Below are 22,662 nucleotides of genomic sequence, written 5' to 3'. Positions count from 1 at the left end.
GGATTTGCAACAAAGTATTAAAAAGTGAAAGTTAGATTTAGGATTGTTTAGTTTGTCCCATTACTTTTGGCCCCTTAAAAAGAGGGAGGCACATATAGAAACCGTGGTAATTCCTACACTGCTCACCTGATTTGGATGTAATTACCCTCAAATTAAATCTGAAAGTCTGCAGTTAAATCACATCTTGTTTGTTTCATTTCAAAGCCATTGTGGTGGTGAATAGAGGCCAAAATATGAAAATTCTGCCAATGTCCCAATATTTATGCACCTGACTGTATACTGCACATGTCTATTGTTCATGGTCTGCTGAATTTTACAGTAAATAATTAGGATTTTGTCTTTTTTGTAACTGTATTTATCATCTTATAAACAGGAGAAAAACAAAACCTCTCCGGCTTCCACCTCACAGACACCCTCCCTACCTGTGGACTAAACGTACTCTCTGGGTCTGAAGGGGAGCGTCACTCAAACACAAATAGTTTTTATCAGTCGGCCAGCACTTTCTGTGTTGTGGCTATTGCACGGGGGAGTGTGTGGCTTTAGCGGCTGTCTATATTCTTTTTATGAATCTGAGTATTTCCACATTTCTGGGTTGAACACGTGTTGAGGATTTCTGTGACCATTCCGCAGTAGCGATAAATACACATTCCAATAATACACTAGAACATTGGGGCTTTTAAGGCAGGGTTACAGATTTTTGGCCCCTGGTGAAAGATTTGTAAACCTAAAATAAAAGTGTAGTCTTACACGCTTTAATGGCACTCAGCAGAGTAGGTGTCAATGTTGATTCTCAAGCGTCAAAATAATCGTATTTATTATATTTTGAATTGTGTTATTTGGCTATAAGACATTAACCGCAAAATGGGGTGTAATCATATAGACAAGGTAGGAGCGTCCTTTTCATTCTTGTTAGTCTAGCTGGATTATGTACTTTTCTATTGTTATGTGGTGATTCAGCATAGCACCAAGAATGCACTCTGTGTCCCTGTCTATCCGTCTGTGTCTTAAATTATAAAACTTGCTCTTTGTATGTGTTTTATTACTGCTAGACAATGATCCCCTGTAGGTCTCATGCAACAAGTGATTTGTTATAGTGACACCCAAAGTGTTAATTCTAGGTCTGACGTGGGGCAGGGCGTCGCACTGTAGAAGAGGCACTCACGTGTGTCCGAGAGGGGTGTGTGGCCACAAGAAAAGGGGCGTGTCTTTAAGGCCCCCCCCCTTTTATCACTCTTGCGAGCATGCTGGGCTGCCCCCCAAGCTCTCCCCTCACTGTGAATAGATGCCATGCGCATGCATCTATTCACCAGCGGCTGACAGAGTCTCCATAAGGGGGCAGGGGTCATTCTGCCCTTATGAAATCGGGTAGGGCGCAACGCCCCACTAACACAGTTTAGCGGGAATGCTACACTTAGCACCCTCACGAAGTCCACAAACACTAGTGTTGCAAGTGCTCTTTGATATTGATCAGCACGATTGCCGTAATGGTTAGCATTGCTTCCTCACAGCAGTTTGTATGTTCTTCCTGTGCTTGCGTGGGTTTCCTCCCACATTCCCAAAAAATACTGATAGGGTTAGTTTTTGTCAGGAGGATTAACCTAATGTGTATGTACAGTATTGTTCAAAAGGTTTAGGCAGGTGTGGAAAATATGCTGCTAAGTAAGAATGCTTTCACAAATAGAAGTGTTCATAGTTTATTTTTATCAATTAACAAATGCAAAGTGAATGAACAGAAGAGAGATCTAAATCAAATCCATATTTGGGGTGACCACCCTTTGCCTTCAAAGCAGCATCAATTCTTCTAGGTAGGGAGGTTGTTCCAAACCTCTTGGAGAACTAAGCACAGATCCTCTGTGCAGGGGCTGGCCGGCAACTTTTAGCCTGGGGGGCAAATGCATGCAGGCGGCCCTGGCAGAGGAGTAGCGTGTAGCCAGGGTGCCCGAAAGAACGTGCGTGCTACGGCGCCCCTCCCCCTCAAGTGTTCTAGGGAGGAGGCGGGTCCATATGGGATTAATGTAAGGTAAAAATAAAGATTAGGGTCAGCCCCCTGTCGTAGTGCCCATATGCAGTGCCACCCTGTGCCACAGGAGAGGACACCCTAATGCAGGCCTCGAGTAGTGCCCCCAGTAGTGATCCCCCCTATGCAGTGCCCCTTGTGCCCCCAGTAGTAAGCCCCTTATATAGTGCCCCCAGTAGTGGTAACCCTTATGCAGTGCCCCTTAAATAGTGGCCCCAGTTGTAATTTTCCCCCTATGCAGTACCCCCACTATTGCCCTTTATATAGAGCCCACAGCAGTGGTCCCTCAATGCAGTGCTCCCAGTGGTAGTCTCCTCCCCCCTATGTAGTGCCCCTAGTAGTAGTCCCCTCCCCCCTATGCAATGCCCCTAGTAGTAGTCCCCTCCCCTTGTTGTGCCCCTAGTAGTAGTCCCCCCCAGTAGTAGTACTCCCCTTGTAGTGCCCCCCTTGTAGTGCCTCCAGTAGTAGTAGTGCCCCCAGTAGTAGTAGCCCCCCCCCTTGTAGTGCCCCCAGTAGTAGTAGCCCCCCCCTTGTAGTGCCCCCAGTAGTAGTAGTCCCCCCCCCTTGTAGTGCCCCAGTAGTAGTAGTCCCCCCCCCCCCCCTTTTAGTGCCCCCAGTAGTAGTGGTCCCCCCCTTGTAGTGCCCCCAGTAGTAGTCCCCCCCCTTGTAGTGCCCCCAGTAGTAGTAGTCCCCCCCCTTGTAGTGCCCCCAGTAGTAGTAGTCCCCCCCTTGTAGTGCCCCCAGTAGTAGTAGTCCCCCCCTTGTAGCGCCCCCAGTAGTAGTCTCCTCCTTATAGTGCCAGACCCCCCGCAGTAGTAGTAGTCCCGCCCTTGTAGTGCCTCCAGTAGTAGTAGTCCCCCCCCTTGTAGTGCCCCCAGTAGTAGTAGCCCCCCCCTTGTAGTGCCCCCAGTAGTAGTAGCCCCCCCCCCCCCTTTTAGTGCCCCCAGTAGTAGTGGTCCCCCCCTTGTAGTGCCCCCAGTAGTAGTAGTCCCCCCCCCTTGTAGTGCCCCCAGTAGTAGTAGTCCCCCCCTTGTAGTGCCCCCAGTAGTAGTAGTCCCCCCCCTTGTAGCGCCCCCAGTAGTAGTCTCCTCCTTATAGTGCCAGACCCCCCGCAGTAGACACACATAATATAAAAAAAAAAAAAACACTTACCTGACACCCGCTCCTGCTCCTGGTCCCGCCGCCGAGATCAGCTCCTCCGTCCGCCGCTTTGCATTATGGGAGTGACGCATCATGGGAGTGACGCGTCACTCCCATTACCCACTGCGGGAGCCGGGAGATGTCCGGCTCTGGCAGTGGGAGCAGCAGCCGATGAGTCTGTCTGACTCTCATCAGCTGCTAAAGCAAACACACAGCTACCGGCTCCGGCGGCTGTGTGTTTGTGCTGTGTATCGCTGACCGAACTCCATCCGGTCAGCGCTACACTCGCGGTGCAGTCTGTGTCACAGTGACAGACTGCCCGCGGCCCACATGACGCTGCGGCCCGAGGGGCACATGGCACCCTGCCTCCCGGCCCAGCCTGCCACTGCCTCTGTGGATGTAGCTTGCTCACATCCTTCTGTCTCTTCATGTAATCCCAGACAGTCTCGATGATGATGAGGTCAGGGCTCTGTAGGAGCCATATCATCACTTCCAGGACTCCTTGTCCTTCTTTACGCTGAAGATAGGGCCTGATTCAGACCTGATCGCACGGCTGCATTCACACACATCCTGTCGTAGCGAAAATATGCTCATGACCCCAAACGCAATGTAACCGCAGCACAATAAGTAGACCCCCAACACTACATAATGCCGCCTACTTCCCTTTACTTACGTTCTCGCTAGACAGCGAAAAAATTGGTAACATCGAGAACCATCGGAGCCACACGCACAAGTGGTGGTTGACCTGACCCTACCGCAGACATTGCTAATGTTTGTGTGTGTGACTAGACGTTAGGATACGTATGCCATCGCTGGGGCCTAATTATGCATGCCCCTGTAATGGCGTTTAAATGCCCAGGCACGCCTGCGTTTCTCTGACCACCCCCCGTCACCACCCTCAAATGGTCACTTCCTGTTGATCACTGTGTGAAGACTCTGCGTGCTCGCTGCGATCAGTTCCCGATCGCTGTGGCTGGTTCGCGCATGCGCACTGCGTCTTATACACATGTGCAGAATGCAAACATCGGCTGGCTGCGTGCCAGCCTGAATCAGGCCCATAGTTAATAAGCTGAAGATACTGTATTTCTTAATGGCACTGGCTGTATGTTTGGGGTCGTTGTCCTGCTGCAGAATAAATGTGGAGCCAATCAGACACCTCCCTGATGGTATTACATGCCGGTATTTCTCAGAAATGATGACACCATTCATCCTGATCAAATCCCCAACTCCATTTGCTGAAATGCAGCCCCAAACTTGCAAAGAGCCTCCACCACGCTGCACTGTTGCCTGCAGACACCCATTATTGTACCACTCTCCAGCCCTTCGGTGAAACTGGCTTCTGTTACTGCCAAATATTTAAAATGTTGACTCATCAGTCCACAGGTTAAAGGCAATAAAAACCTGATTTGAACCTGGTGCCAGCAGAGGTGTAAATTGCTACAGGTCTCTAGTGACAATAGTTGCCAATCCTTTCACAAACAAAATACCAAAAATAAGAGCTATATAAAACAAGACCATGGTTAAAAAAAAGGGAAAATATCCAGTTTTATTCAAATATAAAACAGTAAATATACAAGTACAATAATCCTGAAAATATGGCAATAAGTACACTAACAATTATAATCACAATATTGGGTACACTTTAAATGGCATGAATATAAATCAATAGTTACTGGCAAGCACATATGAAGTAGGAGCGTCTCCACGCTATCCCGTAACACTAAATGACCAAGGTTAGAGTAATTGATACATCTGTATCCACCAAAATTGAAACAGTTCCTAGGAGATAACTTAGTAACATTAGTATCCAATATTGAGGTTATAGCAATAAAGTGTCAGTGATACAACAATAGTCAAAGAGCCGTCAGAAGTAGTAATTCTCGGCTAATACTCAACCTCTAGCCGGCCAGTGAGTTAAATGCTCGGCTTATAATTAAGAGAGTACTGAGTCCTCCGGTCCAGTAATAGTGGTAATAAAACCGCAAATTACAGAAAGCTGTCGGGAGTAATAATTCTCCACTGATATTCACAATGTTTAACCAGCCAGTGGATAAAGTGGGCAGCTCAGAATTGAGTGTGTGCTGGATCCTCCGTTCAGCGGTAACATGAACAGGCTCCCACTTGCTAACACTGCTGTATTCGGCTTTCTTCCAAAGACAGTGTCTTGGTTGGCAGGACCCCTGGTAGATGGGTGGAGGTGCCGGTAGTTGGTAATTTACTGAGGAGGTAGATAGTTGATGAGGAGAAGGAATTCCCAAGTGTAGCAGTGTAGCACTACCCGCCGCTGTGGAGCTTATTAAACGTCTGGCTCCACGGGATCTCTTTGCTGCTGCACAAGTTGGTCTCCTATGCTGCTATGCCAGTGCTCTGTGTCCTAACGCGTTTCTCCGCACCAGGCGGCTTTCTCAAACTTCTGTCTTGTGAGATACAGATACACGGTGGATACAGATGTACTATTACACTAACCTTGCTCATTTAGTGTTACGGAAGAGCGTGGAGACACTACTTCATATGTGCTTGCCAGTAACTATTGATTTACATTCATGCCATTTAAAGTGTACCTAATATTGTGAAACACTTAGAATTGTTATTGTGTAGTTATTGCCATATTTTCAGGATCTTTGTACTTGTATTTTTACTGTTTTATATTTGAATAAAACTGGATATTTTCCCTTTTTTAATGAACCACCACCTATATAGCTCTTATTAACAGTCCAGAGCACCTGCTGCCATTTTTCTGCACCCCGGTTCCTATGTTTTCCGTGCATAGTAGAGTCGCTTGGCCTTGTTTCCACGTCAAAGGCTTCATCTGAGGCACTAAGTTTCCTTGGCCAACCACGGCGTCTACGGTCCTCAACGTTGCCCGTTTCTTTGTGCTTCTTCAAAAGAGCTTGAACAACACTTCTTGAAACCCCAGTCTGCTTTGATATTTTTGCCTTAAAAACGTTGCTGATGCTGATAACCAGAGCCGGCCCTAGGCATAGGTATTTTATAAGCAAATGCGTAGGGCGACTGGAATGCCTAGGTGCATTCCAGGGCTCTGTGACGCTGCCCCTCCACCTACCTCTGCCTAACCACCTCCCCTGCTACCGCCATCGGAGCTCAGCTCCGATCCGGTAGTGCAACGATTGGCCCGTCACGTGATCGTGAGCGGCCGCCCGGCCAGGTCAGAATGCGCTTCTGCCTCATTGCATTACAGCATCAGCGTGATGTAATTTCATTTATTGAGACCGGAGTGCCACTGTCCGTTTGCATGTGTGTGTATATAGAGGGGAACCAGCCAAAATCTCGCCTAGGGCACCAAATTGGCTAGGGCCGGCTCTGAGTATAACTACTGTACTGTACCTTGTGTCTTGTTGCTGTGCTCAGCCTTGCCATGGGGTATAATCTGTGACATGAAACTGTCTACCACAACCTTAACTTTGTAGCAGAGTTTGGCTGTTCCTCACCCAGTTTTAAGCCTCCTACACAGCGTTTTCTGTTTGTTAATGACCGTTTCTACCTACATATGAAAATGATGATCATTATCACCTGTGTGGTATGATTGATTATTCATACACCTGACTACAATCCTACAAAATCCCTGACTTTGTGCAAGTGTACCTGATGCTGTTTTGAAGGCAAAGGGTGGTCACACCAAATATGGATTTGATTTATATTTCTTCTGTTCATTCACTTTGCATTTTGTTAATTGATAAAAATAAACTATGAACACTTCTATCTGTGAAAGCATTCTTAATCAGCAGCATTTTTTCCACACCTGCCTAAAACTTTTGCACAGTACTGTATGTGTGGGTACATGTAATAGAGAATATAGATTGTAAGCTCCACTGCGGCAGGGGCTGATATGAATGGCTATATTCAGCGCTGCTGAATATGTGTGCGCTATATAAGTAACTGATGATAATGATGTGTAAGGAAAACAAGCACCCCGATAATGGGGCGGGAGCGTGGCGAGCCTCATACAACCCTGCATATAACTCTGCCATTACATGTAGTTTTTAGGTTATCCATGCTTGAGCACAGGTGACTTAGTACCTCAGTCAATTTGATTTAACCGTCTGGACTCAAGCTGGACACCTGGGCTGTAACGGAGGAGTTGCGGAAACTGATATAGGAGAACGTAGACCTATTTTACCCCTGCACGCAATGGTCTTAGCGTGGAGATTTTATTTCTTGAGGTGGGAACTTTCTTGGTACTTGCTTATAAGGTCCTAAAAAAAACAAGAAAAACGACATTGTCCTGTGTCATTTTATCTTGTAAGACTCTGCCGCTAGGATCTGCAAACACAGATCACTTTGTGTTGTTCAAAGTTGGCAAAGTACAGAAACTATAGGGTTGGGATCTATTACAGCCCTGAAGCACAGGAGCGGGTATGTGAGAATATGTACAGATGGAAATATAAAACCTCCATTGGATTCCCGAAATATTGTGAGTTCCTGTTTTGCTAAGTAAATAGGATGTAAAGTAGAATGCTAAAAAATTAGGCAAAATGCAGTGCTGCTAATGTACTTTGTGTGCCCGGGGCAGATGGGCAGATTAGATTGGTCACAGGCAGTGCTGGTAATGTACTTTGTGTGCCCGGGGCAGATGGGAAGATTACACTGGTCACAGGCAGTGCTTGTAATGTACAGTGTGTGCCCGGGGCAGATGGGAGGATTACACTGGTCACAGGCAGTGCTGGTAATGTACAGTGTGTGCCCGGGGCAGATGGGAGGATTACACTGGTCACAGGCAGTGCTGCTAATGTACAGTGTGTGCCCGGGGCAGATGGGAAGATTACACTGGTCACAGGCAGTGCTGCTAATGTACAGTGTGTGCCCGGGGCAGATGGGAGGAGTACACTGGTCACATGCAGTGCTGGTAATCTACGGTGTGTGCCCGGGGCAGATGGGAGGATTACACTGGTCACAGGCAGTGCTGGTAATGTACGGTGTGTGCCCGGGGCAGATGGGAAGATTACACTGGTCACAGGCAGTGCTGCTAATGTACAGTGTGTGCCCGGGGCAGATGGGAGGAGTACACTGGTCACAGGCAGTGCTGGTAATCTACAGTGTGTGCCCGGGGCAGATGGGAAGATTACACTGGTCACAGGCAGTGCTGGTAATGTACAGTGTGTGTCCGGGGCAGATGGGAGGATTACACTGGTCACAGGCAGTGCTGGTAATGTACAGTGTGTGCCCGGGGCAGATGGGAGGAGTACACTGGTCACTGGCAGTGCTGCTAATGTACAGTGTGTGCCCGGGGCAGATGGGAGGAGTACACTGGTCACTGGCAGTGCTGCTAATGTACAGTGTGTGCCCGGGGCAGATGGGAGGAGTACACTGGTCACTGGCAGTGCTGGTAATGTACAGTGTGTGCCCGGGCAGATGGGAAGATTACACTGGTCACAGGCAGTGCTGCTAATGTACAGTGTGTGCCCGGGGCAGATGGGAGGAGTACACTGCTCACTGGCAGTGCTGGTAATGTACAGTGTGTGCCCGGGCAGATGGGAAGATTACACTGGTCACAGGCAGTGCTGCTAATGTACAGTGTGTGCCCGGGACAGATGGGAGGAGTACACTGGTCACTGGCAGTGCTGCTAATGTACAGTGTGTGCCCGGGGCAGATGGGAGGAGTACACTGGTCACTGGCAGTACTGGTAATGTACAGTGTGTGTCCGGGCAGATGGGAAGATTAGACTGGTCACAGGCAGTGCTGGTAATGTACAGCGTGTGCCCGGGGCAGATGGGAAGATTACACTGGTCACAGGCAGTGCTGGTAATGTACGGTGTGTGCCCGGGGCAGATGGGAAGATTACACTGGTCACAGGCAGTGCTGGTAATGTACGGTGTATGCCCGGGGCAGATGGGAAGATTACACTGGTCACAGGCAGTGCTGGTAATGTGCAGTGTGTACCCGGGGCAGATGGGAAGATTACACTGGTCACTGGCAGTGCTGCTAATGTACAGTGTGTGCCCGGGGCAGATGGGAGGAGTACACTGGTCACTGGCAGTGCTGCTAATGTACAGTGTGTGCCCGGGGCAGATGGGAGGATTAGACTGGTCACAGGCAGTGCTGCTAATATACATTGTGTGCCCGGGGCAGATGGGAGGATTAGACTGGTCACAGGCAGTGCTGGTAATGTACAGCGTGTGCCGGGGCAGATGGGAGGATTACACTGGTCACAGGCAGTGCTGGTAATGTACAGTGTGTGCCCGGGGCAGATGGGAGGAGTACACTGGTCACTGGCAGTGCTGTTAATGTACAGTGTGTGCCCGGGGCAGATGGGAGGAGTACACTGGTCACAGGCAGTGCTGCTAATGTACAGTGTGTGCCCGGGGCAGAAGGGAAGATTACACTGGTCACCGGCAGTGCTGGTAATGTACAGCATGTGCCCGGGGCAGATGGGAAGATTACACTGGTCACAGGCAGTGCTGGTAATGTACAGTGCGTGTCCGGGGCAGACGGGAGGATTACACTGGTCACAGGCAGTGCTGGTAATGTACAGTGTGTGCCCGGGGCAGATGGGAGGAGTACACTGGTCACTGGCAGTGCTGCTAATGTACAGTGTGTGCCCGGGACAGATGGGAGGAGTACACTGGTCACTGGCAGTGCTGCTAATGTACAGTGTGTGCCCGGGGCAGATGGGAGGAGTACACTTGTCACTGGCAGTGCTGGTAATGTACAGTGTGTGCCCGGGCAGATGGGAAGATTACACTGGTCACAGGCAGTGCTGGTAATGTACAGTGTGTGCCCGGGGCAGATGGGAAGATTACACTGGTCACTGGCAGTGCTGGTAATGTACAGTGTGTGCCCGGGCAGATGGGAAGATTACACTGGTCACAGGCAGTTCTGCTAATGTACAGTGTGTGCCCGGGGCAGATGGGAGGATTACACTGGTCACAGGCAGTGCTGGTAATGTACGGTGTGTGCCCGGCGCAGATGGGCAGATTACTCTGGTCACAGGCCACTGATCAATTGTCTCTCATGTCAGTCACAAATTGCAGCATTCCCAAACCCTTTTACCCCAGAACAATACAAACTGGGTGCCAGGTACAGATGTGTCCACATACATCTATCCTCCGTGCGCTACAAGTCACGTTACATTAATGTGAGCGCCCTGCGCTGAGCTTCTTTTTGTGCAACTTTTTCCCTTAAAATGCGTCTTATTCCCAAAGCAAGCAGCTTCTGCTGATTAAAATGCTATGCGGCATGCCTATATTCTGTGTGTGACTGCGGGGGTATCCGCATGCGAAATGCTACGTTACAGGGTCAGCGGCTGAGACACTGTAACGTACTCGCAGTCGCACACACAACATAAGCATGCCGCATATCATTTTAATCCGCAGAAGCTCCATTTCACATTACTTTACGAATAAGACACATTTTAAAGAAAGAAACGTTGCACGGAAAGATGCTTGGAGCTACCTAGTCGCGCCGCGGCACAGTGCGACTAGAAGGGATGTATAAAGCGCAAGGAGGCTAGATGTATGTGGACACATCTGTATGCTGTAAGCTCCGTATATTAGGCTGTAGACATGTCGCATTTGCGGGGCATTGCTGATTAGCATCTATTTTATGCGATGGGCCTGATTCTCCAGGGGTTGCAAATAATTTTGGTAAGTTTTTTTTAGGACACATTTCTACTGAATAGCAGAATGTAGAAATTTTCTCTGAATTTTGTAATCTTCTTGATCAACACAGAACCCTCTCTAGCCATAAGTGGCAGAGTACTTAAAAAATAAAAATACATTTTTGAGCAATATTCTATGGCTTGGGTGGTGGTTGATCGCCTGATACCCCCTCTCCAGACATCCACAGGTAGGTATTGCGTACATTTGTTAGGGACCTGCATGTAAATTAGACAATGTGTTAATCTCTCAGTCTAATTTTTGTCTCATTTGCGAGCCGTAGCGAGAATAAGTACGAATGACCCTTTTATGGGACGTTGCGTTGTCATTCATGTCACATGACTAACCTTTTGTGGTTACAGATTAAGCGATGCTGCAAAAAAAGCCTTTGAAGACCTCGGTAGTAAAGACATTCGTAAATTGCAATTCCGGTCGCAGTGGGTTTTCCTGGGTCTGAAAGGTGGTACTGTTCCTGAGAATATTGAAAGAGAAAAGGTATGCTTCCAAAGACACACACAATGACATTCTTACTGTATAACGGACTCATTGAACTGCTTGGACACTGTAACAGGAAGTTCAGGCAGCAGGGTCCAGCTATACATAAATGATGATCCACATAATAATTTTACCAAGTCAGTCCAGTGTCAGACACGCACGGTGGACAGACTCGCGCCTGCGCCCCACTTCCCCGCTAACAGCTTCCTCTGTGGGAAGGGGATGGAAAGAATGGACCGAGGGGTGACCAGGTGAGTGTAGTGGGGGGGGGGGGAGGCTTGCATGTGGCAGTGCAGAATGATACGCCGTCTCTCAGTTTTTCTCTCTCACAGTAAAGAGAGGATGGCCCCGCACATGCTTAGTAGTAAATTCGGCGGCCATCTTGGAGCAGGGCATGAAGCTTTTGTGGAGGAACAAAATGGAGTCTGCGCAGTACTGCACTCCCTTATCGACGATAACTGCTCAGGGTCCATGGTTGGGTTGTGCTTTGTGCTGAAGACAACTTTTCGAGCTCCCTCTAGTGCTCAGGCTATGGACAAAAATAAACCTCCCATTGGTAACCAATGTAGCCTGCTAGCAGCAGAATTAAGTAAAAAATATACTACATATGACCAAAATAATTCTATGGGGCCCACGGATGTCTAGATACTTACTAGTTCTGCCTCCCACCCCTTACTTGTGATGGCTGATTCAGCTACTTTATCCCATTCAGGAGATTACAATTAAAGCCATGCTGATGTGGATCTTATCGTAGATGGTATTGTTTACATTGGATCCGTTAGTCATAAAATGAATTGAGCGCTCTAGAAACCTCTGATTCCTAAAGGTATGGCTTCGTTAAATAAGGTTCATAAAGCAGCCTCTTAGGAGTATCTCCTTTTCGACACCCTCATATTATCAGAGCAAAATGACTTGTCTCGCGTACGGCTTCCATTTTGGATTACTCAATCTCCAGGGGCTGCGCAAAGCAGGGTTGCCTACCTTTAACATTCTTTTCCCGGGAGAAGCCCGGGTAAGAGAAGAAGCAGGGAGCCGACGGGGCGGGGCTTGACGATTCGCGTCATTAAGCCCCGACCCCTCGCGGTAAAATTGCCGCGATTGGGCACAATTTACATAGGGGGCGGGGCCAAATGCTGAGATTCATGCAGAATCACAGCTTAAGCCCCACCCCCTTCACGGAGACCCGCGATTGCCGCGGGTATTCTCCTAATTCTGCCCACTTCACTAGGAAGTGGGCAGAATGCGGGAGAAATGCCTACCCTTCCGGGGGAGCGGGGGGTTACCCGAAAAATCAAACCGGGAGGGTAGGCATGTATGGCGCAAAGGTCTAAAGTGAAAGTAATAACCAATTGTTTAATGTTGTTCACTGTATTAGGCTAAAACACATTCCAGTAAAATCGTATAGCAGATCAGCATAAAATAACCGCTTCTCTCCATAACTTGAGATGTCCTATGTTCATCTTTAAGCGCATTTGGCGTCCACTGTCAACTGGTATCAATAGGTTTTATAACAGAAAAAGAATATAGTTATATGTGCCATACACAAATATACTAGGTACACTCCTGGAAAAGTAATGGATGTGGTCCTGGTAATAAAGTGTTCCTGGTTTACTATTTAGTAGCAAAATCGGGAAACCAGGACGGGCGAGAAAAACAGGAGAAAAGTTTCCACCATCTCGGACATGGTGGGGAAAAAAAAATGCAAAATCCTGATTTTTGCCTAAAAGTGTGGGGATTTCTTTCAGAAAGTTTTGGACAGCCCTCCTGATGATAAATTACCCCAAAAGTTTTTTGTAATTTGTGAAAAAACGACCGGTCAAATTTTGGGTGAAAAAAAAAAAATAGTTGAAAATGTTTTTTTTAACGTTTTGGGGGGCCTATTCATTAAACCTAAAAATTCTCTGGAGATAATTAGCTTTAGAACTCACATGGAGTTCTAGCTAATTATAGGTGGAATTCATCATTCCACCTCTCCATAAGTATCTATTCCGAAAAGCTGTCATTTTTGCGATGACAGCTTTTCGGGAAATAGATACTTTTCCCTCTCTACACTACCTTATCGCATCTGGAAACAGTGCTGCGCATGCGCTGTTACATCTGTAAAACCAGTGCATGCGCAGCACTGCCTACAGATGTGTTAAGTTTGTGTACCCCCCTCCCCCCCCGACCCCCCTCCGCTCACCTCCCCCCCCCCCCCCCCCCCCGACTTACCTGTCCTCGCAGCAGCCTCCGGCTCCGTCCTGCTGGTCTGTCATGTGGTTTCCCAGCAGACCACATGACAGATTAGAAAAAAAGAAAAAAACTTTTTTTTTTAATTTGTCTTAAACTTTCTTGTGCTCTGCTGGGGAGCACACATGTCCGACCAGCCTCCGGAGCCTGAGGACGGAGCAGAGCGCCGGAGGGACTCGTCGGGGGACCTGCACACGCGGATACAGGTAAGTTTCACCTGCTATTCGCCACCTCACAGTGGCGAATAGTAACTGCATCAAATTCCAAAAATTTATAATTTTCGGAATTTGATGAATACCATAATTTCCACATCCCCATACTAATGTATGGGGAGTGTGGAAATTAACGCAGGGGAACTTAGCAAGGAGATATCTGTGATATCTCCTGTGCTAAGTGGCTACATGAATACCAAAATAACGTTATTTAAGGAAAATGTCCTTAAAAATGTTATTTTAGTGTTGATGAATAGGCCCCTGGGTCTGGTATTTCTGGGGGTTACATGGATAGCGGTGTTTTTTTGAACTGTTTTTAAAAGTACGCTTTTACGAAACAAATATATATGTGCACCCATTATAACATACCCCCAATTTACGTGGAACAGTAATTTCCTGGGGAAAAAAATAGCTTTCTATATAATTTTTACAATTTTTTTCATATACGCAAATTATCGCCAACCGACGCAATTTAAGCGCCCCAAGTACTTTTATTACGGTCAGTAATAAACTTCTAAATTTCCTATGTACGTCAGCCATGTTTTGGAGTACAGACGCAATTTCCTGACTTTCGCCTGGTTTTTTTTTTTGGCCCTACCGTTTTTGTGGCGAAAAATCTGCTGATTTCACTGGCTAAATCGCCCAATTTTCGTCAAACAACAGGCGAAAACGGGAGGGGCGAAAATAGGCAAATTGAATCTGGCCTTTAGTCTAATAAAGTGAAGACTATTACACAATGGAAATGCCGCCATTATTTGTTTTCTTTTTAAGGATACTCCCTGTTTCTGTCCCCTGTGCACAAATACTTTGTGTTCTTGTACTCAGGACAAAAACATTCCAGGGTAATTTTTTATATTCTTTTATGTTTATGACAGAAACAGTTTTTCTGGTTTCCCATACCTAAAGTATAATGTTGTTACTAACCTTTCCGATTTGTGAGGGCTGTCTCCCGTCCCCCCCGCTGTATAGAAGTGTGCCTCTAGTGTTTGCGGTAATAAAATGGCATTTCTGTAGAAAGGGAGGGCGGCCTAGCACTTCAGAAGGGACCACTATGATGCTATCACGCCCCCGTGTGCCGGTTCCAGTAATAAGAAGGTTGTTAAGTATGCTAATGTAGTTATTTAAATATGTAGCCAAAAGCTGCGCAATTAAAATACCAAAATGAAATGGTCCTGTTCATAGATGGCTGTACGGTTGGTACATTCAGTTCAGGTTGAAGGCCGCTCTGCGTAATTCCAGAACGGCGCATCACAGAAGGCAATACTGCATGTTTTTCCTAGCAGGTGCGCAGGAAAACTTGTGGCGTTCAGGTTGCCGTATATATGGATTTGTGCGCAGTCAAACCATTGAGGTGATGTTTGTGGACACATTGCATTGAATTGAATTAGACCGATTTAGATACACACTATAAGATTATCTGTCCAATCTGGCTGTTTGGAACGAAAATCTGATAATGTATGGGAGCGAATGACAATCGACCATTTGTACCCAAACACTAGAAAACAGACCAAAATCGTTTTTGATCAGACAAATTGGTTAAATCCATTTGATGTAACCAATTTGTCCGAACGGCCTTTTTCATCTGTTTCCCGGCATTTGCTTGTTTATCCTGTTCTATACAAATCACATTTTGATTGTGTTGATTGAGTTTGATTAATTTTTAGTGTTCTTATCAACATGGCAAAATGTGACCAAATTGTGATATGTTGTATGTCTTTGCTCAATGACTGTTCCCTATTGCATTGTACCCATGCAGATTTGTTATTAAGGTCTCTTCCAAAACTCAAATAATAAAATTAATTATTACCAAATTGCTCGACCAAACCACACAATAGAGGATGACGATAACCTGACGACAAGTATTTGGAGATCTGAAAATGTTATCTCTGTTTTTTGTCCACCACAGATCAACCTCTCGGACAATTCCAAGAACAGATATAGCGGCTGGCCGGCGGAAATCCAAATCGAAGGATGTCTACCAAAAAATTAAATTAAAGCTCTGATCATACGTTTGCCAAATGTTTAAAGAAAAAATTTTTTTGGGATGAAACAAGATCTGCGAAGGCTTGATCAGGCCAGGGCTCAAATATTGTTTTATATTAATACCTTGGACGGATGAAGAAGAGACTTTCTTTAAATCTGCAGATATCAGGGATGTTGTGACGGTACATCTAACTTTCTAATACGTCTGGTATTTTTTACCTTATGCAGATTTCACCAATATTTTGGGTGTAGGAGTTGCTATGTTTATATGTATATTTCGTGGAGATGTTCTCCACACTGGCTAAATATTGTGTCTTAAAGCTGCGTTTTTTTTGGGGGGGGGGAAAAACCGTTGGCGTAATGTCAATCAGGCGTCTAATCGTTCCAAATCACAACTGTTCATTATACAGTATGTTGTCTAGTGAAATCTTTAATCACTCCATTGTAGACCTCGGCGGGTTTGGACAAGTGTCCAAGGCACTCAATAAAAACTGTTTGATTAAAATGCCTAAAAACTCTATAGACATTAAGCTTGAGCTCTTCTGAAACGGCGAGAGCGCCAGCTCAAATTTTGCCTGTGTGCCGCTTCCGTAAAAAAGCCTTGACCACTGCCTTGCCCAGAGTCCTCTGCTTACAGATATTTGTGTGAAATGTTGTTTAGAAATTTATTTTTTTTTGCTAAAAAATGCAAAATAAGCCTGTTTTTGTTTTTATTTTATTCCTGGGGAAGAAACTGAGTTTTACAGTTCTGTATATGATGTTACATTTAAACTCAGATATTATAGAAATAGATTTTGACAGTGGATGAGAACCACACGGCTCATTTTAAAAGACAGGTCGGGGGTAGAGCAATGTTCTTTCATACTGGCACAGGTGTTATTATTGCTGCCTCAGAGCACAGGGGTCATGGGGTAAATTCCAAGCAGGGCCCTGTCTGTGTGGAGTTTGTATGTTTTTCCTGTTTTGTGTGGATGTACTCTGGGTACTACATTTTACTCCCACACTCCAAAAATATGTTGGTAGGTAAATTTGCGTCTGATAAAGCAAGGGCTGTAAGCTCAACCTGTGCAAGGACTGATGTATATGACTAAAATATTATCTGTGAGGTGTTGTGTGCTCTATATAAGTAAATGCAATAAATATCTCACAGGAGGCGGGATGTACTCAGAGGCGTAACTAGGGTCTTTGGCGCCCAGGGCAAGATGGAAGACACACACACCCCCACAACTGTGTGCACACGCCGAAGGTATGTTTGCCAAAAATGTACATGGCCACATGCCACAAGGTGGGCGTGTCAACATGACACACGACTGTTTCTCGTCACTTTAGGAACATTCCGTTCCATTCCAGTTTGAATCCCAGGTATGACTGTATTTTAATTTAAGGTGAATGTGAAGTAGCTTGATATAGGTAGAATTCACAGCTTTCACTAAGTAGCAAATGGCTCCATTGGTAAGGTACACAAAGAAGAAATACAGGTGCACAACTCCAAATTAACTGATTATATATAAATACATTTTGCAGTAAATACAGTAGAGGTTTTTGGCATAATCTTAGCCAAGGTTATGGGCCTGCCCACCATATCCGGGTAACCTCTTGTCGGGAAGGTCCCTAACATACTAAGGCTCAAATCCAGAGCGCAGGACACCCCCAAACTAGCCCAGCTAAACCATCCCAAGGCACCGCTCTAATAAGAAAAGTGAAGTGTTAAGAGCAGCCGTTGGCTGCATATAAAGAATAAAAATAAAAAAGTGAAATACATATATATATATATAAAAGAAACAGACAGTGAGGTATTAAAATGTGTTAAAGGAAAATGTGTTATACTGTGGTGCCCTGAAGCAGATCAGCAAAGCAATCTAGGGGGACCCACACCCCAAAAATGAACCAAAGCTGCACTACACAGTCTAAATATTAGCAGGACTTACCTATATTGTGCCTCTGACTGGTGTGCATATTACATTGCCAGACTCCATGCTGTAACCAATGTAGTAGGGGTGCTAGTCTGAGAGGGAAGTGGCTCAGGCTTCCCAGGTGCGCAAAGCAATGCACTGATTAGTTTACAAAGAAAATGGATCGCAGACTGCACACTCTGGACATATATATATATATATATATATAAAAACAAATCTCTCTAGCAGCACTCCTCATCCAGCAAAAACATGGCAAAGCAGGTGCCCTCCTCATATGAGCCTCCTCGAAGGATCATGACGTATAATGTAACAATCAGGCGGCACTCATTCAATTAAATGGCAGGAAACACCGATACGATGGCGTATCTGGGTTTCCTGCTATTTCATTGGCATGAGTGCCACCTGATTGTTGCATTATATATATATAATATATATATATATAAAATTGGAGGTGCTACCTGTGGAGACCATTGATATATGCACCTCTACTACATTGGTTAGAGCATGGAGTCTGGCAATGTAATATGCACACCAGTCAGAGGCACAATAATAGGTAAGTCCTGCTAATATTTAGACTGTGTAGTGCAGCTTTGGTTTATTTTTGGGGTGTGGGTCCCCCTAGATTGCTTTGCTGATCTGCTTCAGGGCACCGCAGTATAACACATTTTCCTTTAACAAATTTTAATACCTCACTGTCTGTTTCTTTTATATATATGTATTTCACTTTTTTATTTTTATTCTTTATATGCGGCCAACGGCTGCTCTTAACACTTCACTTTTCTTATTAGAGCGGTGCCTTGGGGTGGTTTAGCTGGGCTAGTTTGGGGGTGTCCTGCGCTCTGGATGTTAGGGACCTGCCCGACAAGAGGTTACCCGGATATGGTGGGCAGGCCCATAACCTTGGTCAAGATTATGCCAAAAACCTCTACTGTATTTACTGCAAAATGAATTTATATATAATCAGTTAATTTGGAGTAGTGCACCTGTATTTCTTATTTGTGTATATATCAATGGTCTCCACAGGTAGCACCTCCAAATTATATATATATATATATATATATATATATATATACATATACATATACATATACATATATGTCCAGAGTGTGCAGCCTGCGATCCATTTTCTTTGTAAATCCATTGGTAAGGTTTCTGACTGCAAAGCATGAGGTAATAAGCTTGAATCCTAGGTATGACTGTATTTTAGGTTTAATAAGAATGTGAATTAGCTTCATATAGTTAGAATTCAGTCTTCCCTTGTAATAGCAGATGGCTCCATTGGTAAGCTGTCTGACTGCAAAGCATGAAGTGACAGGTTCAAGTACCAACTTTGACTGTATTTTGAAATGTGAATATAACTGAAGGGAAGGAGATGTGATCAGATGCAGAGAGGAGACGCCGAGACTCACAGAGCAGGAAGCTACATTGCAGAGGGACGTTTCTTCTATAATCGCAACCAGTAGCGGCTCCAGGCACGAGCAAGCCGGTCCGTCGCCCGGAGCGCTACTGGTTCCGGAGGGCACAGGAAACGCCCACCTCCTCCCAGCGTTATGGGCTATATTTAAGCTCAGCTGGGAGGGAGCGGAGGAGGGAAGGGGCGGCAACGCAGGACGGCGCTGGGCGCAGCACAGCCTAGCGCCGGCCCTGGTCGCAACTATCCAAATACGCTGCCCTGGCCGGCGGCGACCCGCTCTGCTCGTCCTGCCCTAGTTACGCCACTGGATGTACAATAGGCAAAAATATCCAATGCAGTTTTTGGAGGTTTGACTGCATTTCTCATGTTTCCAAGCATCGTAATGAAATACATTGCGGTGCTTGGACCCGGTGGGTAACGCCATCTTTACATAGCATTATTCAATAGAAGACTATGGGCTTCTATTCGCATTTCTTCTGGGAGGGATCCAATCGCAGATGGAATTTTGGGTATTAAAAACATGGAAGTCCCTCTATTGCAAAGGACAGCTCTCCCGATTTTAATCGCATTTTTAGGTACATACTAGCGTAATTACCACCGGTATGTACCAGATAAGTGGCTGGATGTACCGCATCGTGGATGAGAGATGCTTAGTACCTTCCACCCAAGGACTTTTAGGCAGGGTCAGGATGTCCAGAACACTCTAACAAAGATTCTCTTTTGTAAGATACAACACACATTCTCTTCATAGAGCCGATCTGCTGTGAATTTCCATCAACATAACTTACTGACTGTTTTATTATGTGCAGTCGCACAAACCCCCCCCTAAAAACACAGTATTTTAAGTGAAATATCTATTTTTTTCCCCTACATTTTGATAGTTTATTTATATGCTGAGCGCCTTGTATACCAGTAACTGCTGGTAAAATCGCACATCTCTTTCTTTGTGGTCTTCTTCTGGCTTAGTAAACCTGTGGGTGGCAGGGCATGCTGTGACTAGTAGTTCTACAATGGTGGATTTATTGTTTGATGTCCTCTTTTCTATGCAATTGCGCTTTCCGTTAGAAGGACATTTTGCTGTGACAGAGTTGAGCTGTGGGGTCCAATAATTGCAGTATTCAGAGATTTATATACAGTATATATATATATAATATATATATATATATATATATTATATATTAAAAAAAATTACATTAAAGACTTGAGATTAAACACATTGTACAGCTGTAATCTTTTCATTTTGGTATTAACTAGTCATAAATCTGTGCATTACTTATTCAAGTTAACTAAAAATGACCCCAATGATTGATTTCTTAAACTCATCATTTGTTTAATTTAATTTTCCATTTAATTACATTGTTCATTTATCAGACTTGGAATTAAAATTTGTTTAAAAACAACAACCGTCCCTTACTTTCCTTTCGGCTCCAATCCTCTGTGTTGCTTGGGTTCGCAGATGAAGTAGGGTCCTCTAATAGGAGGACCAGTTTTGCCGAATTTGCCAAGTGGAGCTTTATGTTGGACCCTAAAAGTTTGCGGATTAATCCCACCGATGTGATTATTGTCAAAGTCACTCCTACATCCCAAATTGTATGCCAGGGTGCTCCTTTGGTCAGTTTGCGTTTAGACTAAATCGGTGCTTCTCAAATCCAGTCCTCTGCTAACAGTGCATATTTTCTATATCTCCTTGCTGGAGCACCAGTATATTTATTACTGACTGACACTTTTTAAAAGATCCACAGGCGGTTCTAATAATTTTACCTGTGATTCTGTCAGGAGACCTGGAAAACATGCACTGTTAGTGTGTGTCACTAGGACTGTATTTGAGAAGCACTGGTCTAGATATTGAAATAATAAAATTGTTTAGTGTTGATTTATCCTTGTTTGCTGCCTGTCTCAACCCTTGCTGGTGACCTGACCATTTTTGTCTGCAAGATGATCTGGATACTGCCCGTGACATGACTCTCCTTGTTTGATGCGTGCCACAAACCTTGCTATGACCTGGCTATTTCCCTTTTCGAATTTCTACCATTTGTCACGGTCTGCATATTCTGAAGATCCAGTTTGGGACCCGTGGACTGAATGGAGGTGCAGATGAAATGAGAAGGCTTAATGTAACTCTTTACGCATGCATATATCATGAGTACAGGTACTGTGCACTAGTGACAGTGGAGGAACCACAGACTTGTGATTGGCATGGATACGGTACTGGAGTGTACAGACCAGGTCCACTTTACCCCTCACCGAGTGACCTGTAAAGGCCAACAAGACCAGGGATACACTCCAGAAACAAAGCTGAACCCCCAGGACTCAGAACAATATAGTACTGGTAGATAGGAACTCAGGAGCTCATTCAGACCCGCTCACTAAGATGCATACTCTCATTGCTGTCGATGGTATGCAGTGTGTATACGTTGTGCGCATGCAGCGAAAGTTCACAATGCAATGCACTCTCTCGCTGCGCATAGGCAGCCCAGCAAAGTGAGTGACAGGGGAAGCCGTTTGTAGGTGGTAACGGGCTGGCCATTTAAAACGGAGTGGAGGTGCAACGCAGGCGTGCCTGAGCATCTCAACGGCGTTCTAGAGGTGTGCATAATTATAGGACAGCGTCATAGTACATGTCACCTGGCTTGTTTTTACACAGAAGTGCTCACGGCAGGTTATGGTCAACCTTAAGCGCTGTGATAGCATCCGATGTTACCCGATGGTTGCCTACACTTCCTGGACATGACATGCACAAGTGGGCGTCTGCATACACTTTTCGATCGCTCTCTTAAGAAATCCTCTGCGTGCTAATGCATTGCTGTGCGATTACACTGCCTACGCAATTTGCATACACATCGTACGAGCGACTCTGAATCAGGCCCTCAGAACTCAGTCCAGGAGTCGGAGTCTAATGTAGTCAGAGTACAGCTTGAGGAAGCGGTAACTCTGGTACTGCTCTGACACAAGACCTGGAACTGGAACCTAGTGAGGAACTCAGAAACTGAGAGTCAGGATAAGTAATACAGCTTACTGGGCACCTCCAGTGTACAGACACTGGAGGTGACACTGCACACTGAACCACAGTTCAGATGGAAGGCAGTGTACTTGCTGGCTGAGACAAAGTGGTTGGAGCAGGCCTGTATGCCTGGGAGCTACGGCGCTGACAGGTAATGGAACACAGTGGCAGATGGTACATAGTGAGAGTCCATGTAGTAGCAGGTAGTCACAGAGATCACAGGATACAAGGAGTAAGCCTGGAGCTCAGAACTATCCTGGGAAGGGACACGTTCAGGCAATGGGTTGCTCACTAGGAGGTGGTGAATAGCCATTGGTCTAGCTGACCAGGTGAGCGCACAGCTGAGCTGCTCAGGTGCATCAGGTAATTACAATGGAATGTTTCGGCATTGGCCTGGATACAGCAATGAAGGAGTGCCTGAGCTTGTCAGAAATGCTAAGACCCTGATTTGTAACACAATTGCTAAATTCATCTGGGATAACGTCTTCCAATACCAATGTGTTGGCAACTAGAGTGTATTTTGATATATATAATTTTCTGCATAAACCAATAACTATCATGCATAGAAGACATGGGGGCAACATCTGTACATTGGGTAAGCACAAGTGAAGTAAATGGTATTGATAGATAATGATGCTGGATAA

General features: G+C 45.6%; 1 protein-coding gene across 1 annotated transcript in view; it reads left to right on the top strand.

The window, feature by feature from the left end:
- Positions 1–17,168, top strand: part of FAM3B (FAM3 metabolism regulating signaling molecule B) — a 77,929-nt gene extending 60,761 nt beyond the window's left edge. The window contains exons 7-8 of the mRNA XM_088456442.1: positions 11,134–11,266; positions 15,614–17,168. Coding sequence (XP_088312568.1) covers positions 11,134–11,266; positions 15,614–15,697 — 217 coding nt within the window. The 3' untranslated portion in view covers positions 15,698–17,168. The remainder of the gene's footprint in view (positions 1–11,133; positions 11,267–15,613) is intronic.
- Positions 17,169–22,662: the final 5,494 nt, after the last annotated feature.

This window comes from Taudactylus pleione, unplaced genomic scaffold (assembly GCF_031769625.1).
Source record: "Taudactylus pleione unplaced genomic scaffold, aTauple2 ptg000704l, whole genome shotgun sequence".
In the NCBI taxonomy this organism is placed as follows: domain Eukaryota; kingdom Metazoa; phylum Chordata; class Amphibia; order Anura; family Myobatrachidae; genus Taudactylus; species Taudactylus pleione.
Note: the sequence above shows the minus strand (reverse complement) of the source record. Positions and strands in the feature narration are given on the sequence as shown.